Source organism: Pinus tabuliformis, chromosome Q (assembly GCF_031772625.1).
Source record: "Pinus tabuliformis cultivar Carrire ecotype Pingquan chromosome Q, CPIR1, whole genome shotgun sequence".
In the NCBI taxonomy this organism is placed as follows: domain Eukaryota; kingdom Viridiplantae; phylum Streptophyta; class Pinopsida; order Pinales; family Pinaceae; genus Pinus; species Pinus tabuliformis.
The window spans coordinates 1,267,577,120-1,267,591,036 of NC_142296.1; the positions used below are offsets into that span (position 1 = coordinate 1,267,577,120).

Sequence of the window (13,917 nt, forward strand, 5' to 3'; positions counted from 1 at the left end):
GTCATATGTTTGAGTCTGGACAAACTGTTTTCTTACTTATCTTTATTTTGAAGGTCACCAAATTTTTTTATCCCCAACCTAACCCTGCTACATCCCAACATTTCACTTTGCCTCCTCTTCCTATTTCTGCCACAACCCCTTTTTCTTCATCTTCTATTTCTCCAGCTATCCCCAGGTCATTGCCGGATCCCCGAACCTCCTTGGATTCTCTGCCTTATCCCTTCAATTTCCCACAATAAATTCCAACTCTAGCCTACTTGAGGAGTGTGTCATATGTTTGAGTCTGGACAAACTGTTTTCTTACTCATCTTTATTTTGAAGGTCACCAAATTTTTTTATCCATGATATTCAAAGTAAGAAAAGTAATTTTTTAATATTCATATACATCTTTCAAATTATATATTTTTATTATTTTATATACATGTGTTTTGTTTTATTTTTTTAATATTCAATATTGATATTTTTCACTGGTTGTAAATTTTTTGACTTATTTACGTACTGAAAAGTAAATTTACATATAAATCTTTTTTCCACCTAGGTGGAAAAACCTATCAACTCAGGTGTCAAAACCAACATATAAATCTTAAAAGTGAATTCACATATAAATTTTAAAATTTATTTATTTTTTTTTAATTTTTTTTCACAAAATTAATATTCAAATCAGTTACCATATTTGATTAACTATAAATGAAAAAAAGATAATCCACTCAAAACAACTCTCAATTAATATGGTTATGAATTCACCTAACTCACCAGGCTTAAGTTGCGGATTCTTAACCATCGTAACCAAAGCTCTCTCTGCTTACACCTGCCATATATGTAACTGCTTTCAACTAACCTAACAGATGCGCCCACCATCAAATAACATTGCACAACGACCGGCCATCTGATGCACATATAATTGCCATAGTTGAAGCATTATAGTAAGTTGAGGATGAGTATTGATGCACATATAATTGCCATACTTGAAGCATTATAGTAAGTTGAGGATGAGTATCCATACCATATAATTTCGCACATGTATCATAGTTGAGACTAGAAATATAGTCAACCTAAAAACCAGTGCACAGAAAAACCAATTGAACCTTTATACACAGTGTCCCACCTAAGTCTAGAAAACCCTGATAACCATGGTTACAATAAAACTACTAAATATTAGTATAAATATGCACAGTGTCTCATATATACATATAAAAAGTTAAAGAATTTTATGGATAAATTTAATGAATCATAAATAAAATATTTTAAAGTCAAAGCTGCACTTATTTATAAAATAAGTGAAAAAAAAAATCTTATAGTTAAAATATTTTATTAGTGTTTTTCTCATAGATCCATCTTAGATTTTGTCACATCACAGATTATTGTAAATATTTTATTTATCACAGTCAAATCAAGAACATTATCTGTTGTATAAACTTTTTTTTTTTTTTTTATAAATAGAAATTAAAAATGACAGGGATATCATGTAACTCCTGTGGAGGGAAGTTAAAACATGGATAAAAAACAGTTGCAACCCTAACCGCCATTTCCCCCAACCGTGGAATGGTTTCCAGGAAAAGGAGGGGGAAGAGGGAAAAGAGAACGCTGTGCTGTAGAGGACAGACAGCAGGAAAAGGGTGAGGGTTACCAAGTCTGGTGAGGATCAGATGGTAAGGGCGCAGAGCATGTGCAACTAGCAAAGACGGTAGTCTTTGAGCCAGCTAGGGGGGAGACTGGTTTTGAAAGACAGTTTCAAGGACGGGTGGATGACTAGTTGCAGAAAGCAGTGGTGACCATAACCAGAAACAGAGAAAAGAAGAGCTCTACCCGGAGACTCCATAGTTATCTGTCTCTGTTTAGGGGAATCTTGTCTTCTCTCAGATTTTCTTAAAAAAAAATGATAATCATGCTTGACAGTAGTTCGTTAAGGGTTGTTCAATGTAATAGCCGTGGAAAGATTATAACTTATAGGATAACGAGTTCCAAAGAAAACAGAGAGCGAAGGAATTAGAAAACCTTGGAAAACAAGGGAGAGCGGACAGTCGCCTGAGGGTGTACCGATAAATCAAACAGTAAAGAACTATGCAATGCGTAGACAACTCGAATGTAGGGGAGAGCCCAGCAAATTAGTTAAAAATCAGTAAAAGTCTCTTGCCATTGAATCTTGGACCTAGAAAGAAAGGGACGGGGACCCTTACAGTCTTGGTATACGCGGAGGGGATAGCTAGACTCTCGTGGGGCAAACACGTTACCAGGTCTAACTGATCTGCGAACTTTTCTGAAACAGTGAGGCATGTACTCGAGCCCGGATTGCCCGAAATTACTTTCTTAATACAAGTAATAAGGATCTGTTGAACTCAAGGATACAGAAACCAAGCATAGGTAATAAACCGTTTAGGAGTAGATAACAAGGCAACCAAGAAAGGGGTAGCTCGGGCCTAGGGTAAGGGTTCGAGCTATTTTCGAAGCCAGTAGTCCCTGCGGGCAGAGGGTTCAACAGCCGAACCCCGCGGCCATTGATCTGGGTGAGGATCCCGAGCAGAGCTGGTGTGGCTGGACGGTCCACCAAACCATGTACATGACAGCGCAGACAACAATTAACTTCACCCTTATCCGGCAAGGCTCACCACGTGGTGGAAGCGGCCTCATACCAAACTACAACGTAAATACAAGCTGTGTAGTTCATAAACCAAAAACCAACTTCCTGAAAATTAACTGCGCTAATAATTGACACCACATAACCGTAGAGGTAGTAAATTCTGGAGTGCTGAAGGATCAAATCAAAGGTACTGTAGACCTGCATGGTAAAATGCAGCGACACCCTTTGACGCGGTAATAAGTGAAATACAAAAAAAATTTGGATGAAGACATTACAGATTTAGATGTACTAAAAGTTCAGAAAAATCAAATTTAAGTACAATCTTTTATTAGAATGTTACACTAAAAATCAAATTTGTATAAACTTTTATTAGAATGTTACACTAAAAAATTTACATATTGAGAAATTTGATTCCTCTAAATTTAGTATATAGCAATTTAAAATAAATCTATACCAATTACACCGTTTGTAAAATTTCTTTTTTTTATACCAATAAGTCTGACATCAGCATAGCATATCTACATAAAAATGAAAAAAATAAATATAAAAATCTAGTCATGTTTAATAATGCTAAAACGGTCTCCTGGATATATATATTGTAAGATGAGGACACAACACTGGTATAACTATTTATTAAAAATCTAGTCATGTTTAATAATGCTAAAACGGTCTCCTGGATATATATATTGTAAGATGAGGACATAACACTGGTATAACTATTTATTGAGCTGAGTAAAACTTTACAGAGTTTGAAAGCCTGTTTTTTTGGATTTTTTTGTTGCACTAGGAAGCGAGGTTGCGAAATTTGGTCTGTGATGTGTTTTTAAGAAAAACAAAAAACATCTCAAGTTAGAGCTTAGTTTGACAAAATAAGCAGAATGAACTAAGAGGTACATAACAGTCGAGAGCTTTAGTTTATTTTCAAAACTTTTTCCAATAAACTTAAAATGTTAAGAGAAATGAATTGCCATTGCCAAGGTAAAACGTTGCTTTTATGAACGATATTTTTGCGGTTAGATTTACCAACAATTCTAACTATTTGTCAGATTAAGAATACATGCCTGGGTTTTTATTTTATAGTAATAATAATAAGATTTTATTAAAGCATGTAAATTTATGAGTTTTGTTGAATTTAATTAAATTATTAAATTATAAATTTTTGAAATAATTTCAATATATTTTTTAAGATACATAACTGTAAGTTAAATTTAGATTGTAAATATTTTGAAATCAAAAGCAAAGTTAACTGTAGGTTTAGTTAACTATTTGACACAATATTTGTTAATTAAATTCCAAAATAATTTCAATATTCACAATTATAATTCTAGAGGAATCCATTCTATCAAGGGCTCGGCTCACCCACAAATTTTAAACCGTTGGATCCATTGGGTAGAGACTATTTCGTATAAGTATGGAACGTCTGACTGACCTTTTTCAATTCACCAAGACTTCGTGCTTAAGAAAGACCCGATATTAAATTGGGAATAAGCTCGTTCACTCTTGAGAAGAAAGTTAGTTCGATTTGATTTGGGAAGTCGCAGAATTCGAGCTACAGAGATTGAAGATCACCAGCATTCCGACGAGTCCGTTATGGAGAAGGTTTCTGAGAAATTGCATGATCGTTCAACATCGTCTTCTTCGTCCTCAGATCACGAAAAACCTCCTGTTTCTCATCATCAGCCTATTAAACTCGTTAGCAGACCTGTTGGAGGTAAGGAATCTGTGCATAAGTGTCTGGGTGGAAGAAAAGGCAAGGGGCTTCTGATTTGTTTGTTCGTTGTGTGTTGCTGTCATTTTGATGGATTTGTTTGATTAGGGTTTATTGTAGATGGTGCTAAGGGTTTAAAGTTTTGTTTCTGTCTGAGCAGCCGCGGATTTGTTCTTGTGGAGAGATAAGAAAAGGTCTGCGAGCATTCTTGCTGGGGCCACTGTATTGTGGATCCTATTTGAATGCATGGAATATCACTTTTTGACTGTTGTAGGCCATGTGCTCATTCTCTCCCTGGCGATCTTGTTCATCTGGATCAATTCGGCGGCCTTCTTGAAGAGGTGTGTTTTTTTTTTCAGAAGATTTCATTTGGGAGTTTATTTTATTGTTTGGTAAGGAGTTTATTTTAGTGTAGTTAATATAGCGTAATCGTGGAACAAGGGCCGGAGGTATCGTCCTACTAATTATCATGTAATCTCATGTTTCTTTGCCCTGGTCTAGGTCCCTGCTTCCATCACAAGCTCCCACGAAGAACAAGATGAGATAGTATTATTCTATTTAGCACAGAACTGATGTATCCTTTGCTACAGGTCCCAACAACATTTTCCAGTGATTGCGATTCGAGAGGATGCAGTTCACAATATTGCCTCTGAATTCCACGGAGGTTTTACTGATTTACGTGAGGCTGTAACTGGTACAGACAAGAAGAAATTTGTATTGGTATTTTGCTTAAACCCTTTGTTCTGTTCAATTTTGAACTTTTGACACTCGTGGATTGCCGTTTTAATCCTTGAGCTCCACAGGTAGTTGCAGTTATCTGGGTTAACGCTGTTATTGGAAGCTGTGGTAGTTTCCTTCTTACGATCTTCTCGTTCATGAGGATCAGGAAGATCAGGTAGGCCGTCTTCTTAAAGCTGTATGTTTTTTTTCATAAGGTTTCATTTGGGAGTTTATTTTATTGTTTGGTAAGGAGTGATAAATGCCCACAGAATGCTGAGGACTAATCACCCACTCAAAGCTGTTTTTTTCTTTTTTTCGATGGGAGTTTGCTCAGGACTAATCACCCACTCAAAGCTGGTGTTTTATTTTTTTCGATGGGAGATTGCTCAGGACTAATCACCCACCCAAAGCTGGTTCTTTCTTTTTTTCGATGGGAGTTTTTCAGTTTAATTAGTGGGCTGAAATTTGGTGATTGTGTAAACTGATGATGGAATCTATCTCTTTTCCTTTTGACCGAGGCTTGAAACAATATTCGAGCGTCCCTAATTTGGATAGGGAAGAAAATGGTTTAGAGTTTATCTACTTTCAATTGGATTTCGGATCCATTTGGTTTATCAGACCATGTACAGATCTGGCAGTTTACGGAAATTCTTACGCTTATCCTAAAACCTTGTTTATATTAATAGGGTCTATGTTACACTCTAGATAATACAATTGTAGGGCAGTTTATCCTCAAGAGCTTGCTCCAACGTAAGCCTGTGTGACCATCACTAAGGTTTGTTACACTCTAGACAGAATTGCTATACAGTGATATAGCATTTTAAGTAATGCTTACTGTAGCAGAAGACCCCGTGGCATGTGCCCATTACCGTGGTATATACTTCAGAGTAGATTGACCAATTTCCAGTAGTCCGTATTGCCCTGGTCACATGTTACAAGGGCAGACAGAGTGGGAATACTAGAATGGTGCCAACAGGGCATTGGTTCAGCAGTCCACAACGGTTCCATTGTCTGCGTGGCATGATTTTCTCAGGGATGTGGCTATGTGTAATTACGTGAATTCATTACCTCTCATACCAATTCACCCTTCATACCTAAGCCCTGCTTCAGGGTATGCTCTTTGAAGCCCTGTCAAAAATTGGAATGGTTCCAATATTTAGGGCGTATTTGGATAAATAGTTAAGCTCGAATAAATGTAGATGTCATTATACAGTGGTATCTGATCACAACATCACGGGGGCATACATAATAACCCTTTAAGCAACTAGAAGTTGGTACTGAACTCGCGTGTTAGTGTAGTTAATACAGCGTAATCGTGGAACAAGGGCCGGAGGTATTGTCCTAATTATCATGTAATCTCATGTTTCTTTGCCCTGGTCTAGGTCCCGGCTTCAAGAGATTGCGATTCCAAAGGATGCAGTTCCAGTTCACAATCTTGCCTCTGAACTTAGATTTGAAGTCAACATAGTTTTTGCTGATTTATACGAGGCTGTAACTGGTCCAGACAAGGAGAAATTTGTATTGGTATTTTGCTTAAACCCTTTGTTCTGTGCAATTTTGAACTTTTGACCCTGGTGGATAGCTGTTTTAATCCTTGAGCTCCACAGGTAGTTGCAAGTCTCTGGCTTCCCGCTCTTATTGGAAGCTGGTTTGATTTCCTGACTCTTGCCATAGGTGAGTCTACATGCTCTTTTTATGTTACTGTTATTATTTAAACGCCTGCAAATATATATATGTATATGAATGTTTTTGACTGACGTTGATTCTGTTTTCATATATTTTGCTTAGTGCTGCTTGTCGCTCATACTGTTCGGTTTCTGTACGAGAAATATGAAGATCAGATCGATTCTTTTGTTCACTTGCTCGATTCTTTCGCTCACTTGATCCTTTCTCTTGCTCACAAAGTATCTCTCTGGAAGCCAAGGAGCAGTACAAAGTTATTGATGCCAAAATTTTAAAGAAGATCCCAATGTGATTAAACTCATTAACAATTAATTTGACGAGCTTGAGTTTTTGAGCAGCAATGTGAATAAAGCCATTAACAATTAAATTGAAGAATTGAGTTTTCAAACAGCATTTGATGATTAGGGGAATCTTTTTCTGGTTTAAGGGATTGACTTGATTCCACATTTTCTTTTTTGAAATTAATGTAATTATATTCATCTCTTACTGGGCATGTATATGGTGGTATATGTATATTTTCATTTTGTCAGTAAAATGCAAATGAAGGTTTATATTCATCTCTTACTGGGCATATATATATGGTGGTATATGTAATATTTCATCAGGATTTTTACATGTATTCGTTGTTTATATTCATCTCTTACTGGGCATATATATGGTGGTATATGGAATATTCCATCAGGATTTTTATATGTATTCGTTGTTATTACTTGTATTGTAGGATTTACATATATTCGGTTAAGTCCTGTTGATATGGTTGCTGTCAAGTTAAATTAATATATTATTACTTGGCCGGTGATCACGCATATTTATGGTGGTATATGTAATATTTCATCAGGGTTTTTACATGTATTCTTTGTTTATATTCATCTCTTAGTGGGCATATATATGGTGGTATATGGAATATTCCATCAGGATTTTTATATGTTTTCGTTGTTATCACTTGTAGTGTAGGATTTACATATATTCGGTTAAGCCCTGTTGATATGGTTGCTGTCAAGTTAAATTAATATATTATGACTTGGCCGGTGATCACGCATATTTATAAATAATTAGATGTACTTAATGCTTTTGAAAATCTTCCAATTTGCTTTATCTTGAATATCTCCCAATTTGCCCCAATTCGCTTTATTTGTTCATCGGATTCTCGTATAACTAATTTCCACACATCTTTTAGTCCAAAGATGTGTACCTAATTTCCACGTTCTTTCGATCCAAAGACTCACTGCCATATACTACCTCATGAGCTATGTATACTTAATTTTCATGTATCTTTGGATCTGACTTATTGCCATATACTTCCTCATGAGCTATGTTCACCTAAATTTAGAGGAAGAATTGCTTTCTGTAATGAAATCATTTAAGAAAGACAAATGCCTCGGCCCTCATGGCTGGACCATAGTCATTTTTATACACTTCTTATATACATATTGGGGATGGTTGAAGAGACCAGGATCAAAGGGAAGATTCGTTCATGTCTCGCGAACCCGCAGGAAATGTCTGCTCGCATCAAGCGTCCAAGTGAACCAGAGAAAGGAGGGTCAAGGAAGAAATCCAAGGCCACTAAGGCATCCCTAGACCCAAGCACCCTCACAAAGGGCGATTTGCATGACATTGGAGACACGGTGCAGGATGCCACCGCGGAGTCACTACAACTGTTTGAACAACAGTAACAACTACTATTGGGAGCCATCCAAACAGGTCTGCAAGAGCTGCAGACCTGCGCATCACAGGCTGGCACGGTGTCCACCAACCTCGCTATCGGCACTTTAGAAGTTGTCGAAAGGCTAGTGCGAAGGTCTCCAGTGTGATAGTGCTACCAGATGGAGCACTGACCATAGAGAATGAAGCTGACGGGCCCATTGTCAGCGCCCTCAAGGGAGTGGGGTTGAACTTGGCAGTGCTCCCTGGCAAGGCACTCCACCTATTGCAAGATGGAGTGATCATGGAGCTGAGGGCCCACGAACACTGCGCCGTACAGGTGATCAATGAGTAGAGGACTAATAACAACGAGACTCTGCCATCGCCATCGTGACCGAGGTAACTGACCAAAACAAGCGTATAACTCAGGTCGTGGAGGAGGCATGCCGAATGGTCCCGGAGTTGGCCATTCCTGAGGAAGAACTAGTCGAGGTGTGCGTCCGCAAGCTTGCTACAGGGGTGTGTGACGCTCGCACAGAGATGGCTAGGATTTAGCTGGAGTTGAACCTCCAGATTACAGAATTACAGTTGAAGGCCTAGCCTTCAACTCTGCTAGAAGTAAAGAAGCAGCATACGACTGCTGTCACAGAGGCGATAGCGGCGGTCGACAGTGTAGTAGCAAATTGCACACAACTTTTTGAACAGTCGTTCGAGGTCGTGACGAGCCTGTAGGAGGACCCTAATGTACAACAGCGGGAGATAGAAGCACGAGAACTGCAGCAACGCTATGACAAAATAAAAGGCACGGCGCAAATCATCGTTCTCACATAGAGATTGGCGAAGCTTCAGAAGGCCACGCAGTTGAAAGAACAGGTAGATGCAGTGCAACACAAGGAGGCAGTGCTAAAGGCGCGCTTGAAGCCTTGGTTGGATGAGGCTTACGCAGTCACGACCTCTATTGAAGGAAAGCTCGCAAACCTGCAAGCAACTCGGCAGAAGCTTCAGGCTGACAGTTTAGGACCAACGACCAAGCAGTTGGTTGAAGAAGTGAAGCAGGCGACCGCATAGTGCACTGTCGAGGTTGCGGTCATACAGGTCGAGCTAGGAGGTCTTCGCGCCAAGATCGCCACACCTACAAAGTGACTCGAGGATGAGTCACTATGTTTGTGTTGGGGCTTTTTTGGGAATGGGATCCCCCAAGAACATTTTTGGGGCTAAAAAGCCCATGTTTTGGGTCAATGTTGTAATAAAATTGTAAAGTCTCTGTATTTTGTGGTCACGGAGTGCAAAGGTGTCATAAGTCATAAAGGGTTGTCTGCCCTTATTTTTGTAAAGTGTAAATTCCGTTGTAATGATCCACCCATGGTCTGCGGACCATGGGATTGTATAAAAAGGAGCTAAGTAAGTAAGCTCTACGCAGTTTTTAGAAGAATACAAGTCTTGGAGTCTTGGTAGAGAATTCTAAGTGTTTCGGGTCTTGGCATAGGTAGGGGCTCTGCAGCTGAGTGCGCAGAGGCCTAAAGTGGAAGTCTACAGTTGAGTGTGTGGACCAAATGAAATTGTCTTTCTTTTTGCTGCTTGTCCCCCACTAGAACTCTCAAATGGAATTTGTTGCTGCCTTTCCTCAAAAATGGAAAGGGGTCATCGTTCTTGTTTTTTCTTTAAATTTTGCAGCCACATTTGCCATACTAACATTGGACTCTCTTTCCATTTCTTTCCTCTTTTGTAAAACCACTTTTGTACAAGCTCCATCTCCACAACCTGGTAAAGCCAACAAATGACCTTTCACACAAAAATATGTGCTCGTGAAAGTATTGTGACAAAAGTTGCATCTCCAATTCACATTGCCTCTTCCCTTCACCTTGCTGCTTGGCCCTTGCTCTTTTGTGACATATTTCCACAAGGGATATTTCTCAATGTTACATTGAGGAGGGAGTCTTCCCTCAACATTACTTGCAATAGAGGGAATACTTGCAGCAGACTCTGATGAATTGGGAGACGAGGGGCATCTCCAATGGGGACATGCTTTCTCTTCCTTTGCCCCTTCCTTGCTTCCCTTGATTGAGCCATGAATACTGTAAAAAAAAACCAAAAATGCACAAATTTGTAAAAGAACTGCGCATGCAAACTGCGGTAATAAAAATGCAAAAAAAATAGAGGAAATGCACATATCTGTTGCTTGAATCTCCTTGAAAACACTCTTTGCTCCAAAACACTTTGAGAGAAATCCACAACAAACCCACAACAAAATAGAGAAGTGAAAGTGAAACAAAACAACAGCAAAATCACCTTTTTAATGCCGCGCAGGTGACTTTTTCCGGATTCCCAATTGGACACGATGTGTCCCGATTTATGGACACGACTTGACATGAATCATGTTGGATGGATTCAACGGATTCGCAACACGTCGGCCCTTTTGAACAAATCCGGTTTCATAGCCTCTTCCACTAGAATTTGCACACACATGACACAGTGTTAAAACTATTATATCAGAAAACATGGTAAGTGACATTGGTTGATTTTGACTCTCCTGCTACATTTCAGATCACAGACACCCACTGTTCATTCTTGCTCCATGCCTCCATAGGAAGACACTTGAACCTATCTAGTTTGAGAGGATAATGTAATAAAACAAAAGAGAAAACTCTTCCTTCGAACCTTAATCCTGAGAAAATTTTTGAAATCAGTTTTAAGTATCCATTGAGCATCAAGCATTTAATTGTCACATATGAATGTAATATGATGATATGGCTTAGTTTTATTCTGAACTTAGAACTTAGAAGTAGTTTGGTTGCCGTAGTTTTATTCTACTTCTTTATAGCCGTATTCAAGTATCTATGGTTGCCACCGGTCAAGTCATAAAGAGAAGGCTTTCACTACAACTAAAATAGGGCTCTTCCCTGCAATATCTTTGTGCAGTCACCCAATTTAATGAAATACGTTACAGCTATACTTTCTCTAATTACATTGTGTTATTTTTTGTTTTCACAAGAAAAAAACTACTATCTTTAATTAAAAAACGAAAGTTAGTTACAGTTTCATCCTTCTTTGTCTCCCAAAGTTCTGAGTACATCAAAAAGCTTTCTAAAGAGAAACTTATGGTTCTACAGATGTGGAGAACTTCTTTGCTGTGTATTTATGTTTGCTAAATAGAAACGACTACTCTTGCTTTCTTCTCTTATATTTTTTCCTTGCTGTAATATGCTAATTGTCTATGTACATATTGTACTGCTTTTTATATTGAACATTGTCCATAACAGCAAAAAAACAACAAAAAAAATACCATCCTTCCATGTTCAAGCCGAATGTTATACGAAAGAGAGAGCATCAAATGGAAAACATGATATGTGATGCTGCCCTTTATGTTTTGAAGCTCCCAGAACTACGAAAGGATCCATTGACAAAAGTTTTGAAATTGATCTCACCCGGCAAAACCCTTCTTCTGTGTTTGGAAAGGAGGCCAGCCACCTGGTTTCTGCTCTCTGTATATGTGGGAGAAAGAGATGTTCTTGAAAGCCGTGGTCAGAGATCTAATACAGTGCATCCAGTAATGTAGAGAGGACGGCCCAAATGATGATTGTTCCTAAGCCCACTCAATTATTGTTTTTGAATTGCCAACAACAACCAATTCCTCTATGGGAAATCATCTAGCACACAGCAGCACACCCCATAGAGCTATTAGTTCTGCACTAACACCTATGCTGTTAGTGCCTTCTTCCCCGAACCAACAAAATTGATAGGCCTGTGCAGGCTGCAGGACAACATACGCCCCACATCCACATTCCCCATTAGATGAAGCCCCATCAAATAGCCCACCGGCAAGGACGACCCGACGATTGTCTACTATCTAGTGATTTCTGTCGATCGTTTGCCACCTAGAAGTAGTTTGGATTATATCGCTATTTGTTTGATACTTCTCTGTAGCGTACTCAAGTATCTATGTATCTATGGTTGCCACCGGTTAAGATATGAAGAAGAAGGCTTCTACTACTAAAATAGGGCTCTTCCCTGCGATGTAATTCCTCTTGTTAGTAATTCTGCCAATATAATAGGTAATGTTTATGTTCAATGGGCTACTCTCTTTTTACATACATAATTCTATCTATATACATTAATATGGACTTAGTGGACTGGTCACTGTAGATCTAATCTGTTGCATGTAATGACATATTGCCATAAGTAAAATGAGAACGGAATTCAATAAGTTCGGTTCTTTCCATGGCATGATAACTTCCTGTAGGGGGTTCAACGTTCTAATTCCAGCCCAGTTCCAACACTCATGCCACGAAGCTACCCAGAAGTCAAATTCCAATCAAATATCATATCAAAGATTACTGTGGGGTTTAAGTACCAGTGGCAATGGTACTGACACTGGCAACAATGATAGTTCAAGATTCTAATGTATTGTAAATAACTAGATAACAATGTTTGACAAGAGTCCAGGTTCAACATTCTATTTTATATACCTCCGTGATTAAAACATGAAATAATGTAAGCCTACTGATTCCATCTAATATAATATTATGTTTAGGAAATCTCGGCCATATTTGAAAGTAAACTATTCTACTTATTTCCAATTGGCATTCTCTTTCCAAGTTTTGTTTTATGTAAGAAATTTATAACAGTTCATCAATGACGTATACTCGTCTCACTGCTCAGAGTGCTTGCCAAGGATTATGATTTTTTTGTAATTATGTCGGAAGTGAACTATACAAGTTTCACCATAACATGGAAGTGAAAAATATATTTGAACAGTTTAAAGATTACAGGAAAGGTATATTCTATATTTCACTGCCACATCTTGTACGTATGGCATACAAGTTATCCTTGGTTTCAAAGCCAAATAAGCTTCCTAGATGCATAATCTTTTGCTGTTGTTTCAATAAAGATATGCTGTTGAAGCCTCATATATTCGTTGCACACGCCTCATTTGATACTGTCATAAGAGTAGCATTAGATGAGGGCAATTTGAGGTGAGCTGGTGAGATTTATTGTAGGGCAAGTTTTGCAACAGTAACCACTATCACCACATGGAGAAATTCAGCACTCACACATATATCATCACCCCCAGACTCCTAAAAAAAAGAAAACTCACAGTTGTCCGTGTCATCATCATATGTCCAGGGATTGTCTATTTCCATCCAGCCCCTGAAAGCCATTTTATCTAGCGTTTGGTCAACCATAGCTTGGGGTTTCCCTCTTGGAATTTTAAGTCATCAACAGGAAGTTGTCCTCGTGGTCCTTTAAAATTCTCAGGGAACTCATGTTTTGGACACTTACAGACACTACAATCTTTGAGATGGTACATCCCATTATCAGGCCAGAATGGACAATCACACCATAACTTTACCTAAATACAGTAATCAATATAGAAACAATTATACCATAAATATAACTCTATAAAGCATCTCATGGTAAAATTTAACCATAAATATATCTCTATAAATGATTATATTCATTGAGTAATTTATTCTCATTGACAATACAAAAGCAACCAAATTAGGAATGCATAAGCAATATCTTACTAAAAATATAAACCATTTAAAATGTTTGCAACTCAGGAAACACTAGCTTTTTAAATATCATT

The 13,917-nt window shown here is 38.1% G+C and overlaps 1 protein-coding gene across 1 annotated transcript; it reads left to right on the forward strand.

Moving 5' to 3' along the window:
* Positions 1 to 578: 578 nt before the first annotated feature.
* Positions 579 to 7,173, forward strand: LOC149224462 (reticulon-like protein B6). Its single transcript, XM_089386120.1, has 7 exons — positions 579 to 4,289; positions 4,447 to 4,627; positions 4,877 to 5,006; positions 5,090 to 5,181; positions 6,389 to 6,530; positions 6,614 to 6,680; positions 6,795 to 7,173. Exons 1-7 carry the CDS (start codon positions 4,169 to 4,171, stop codon positions 6,962 to 6,964), a joined length of 903 nt encoding a protein of 300 aa, XP_089242246.1. The 5' UTR covers positions 579 to 4,168; the 3' UTR covers positions 6,965 to 7,173.
* The last annotated feature ends 6,744 nt before the right edge of the window (positions 7,174 to 13,917 follow it).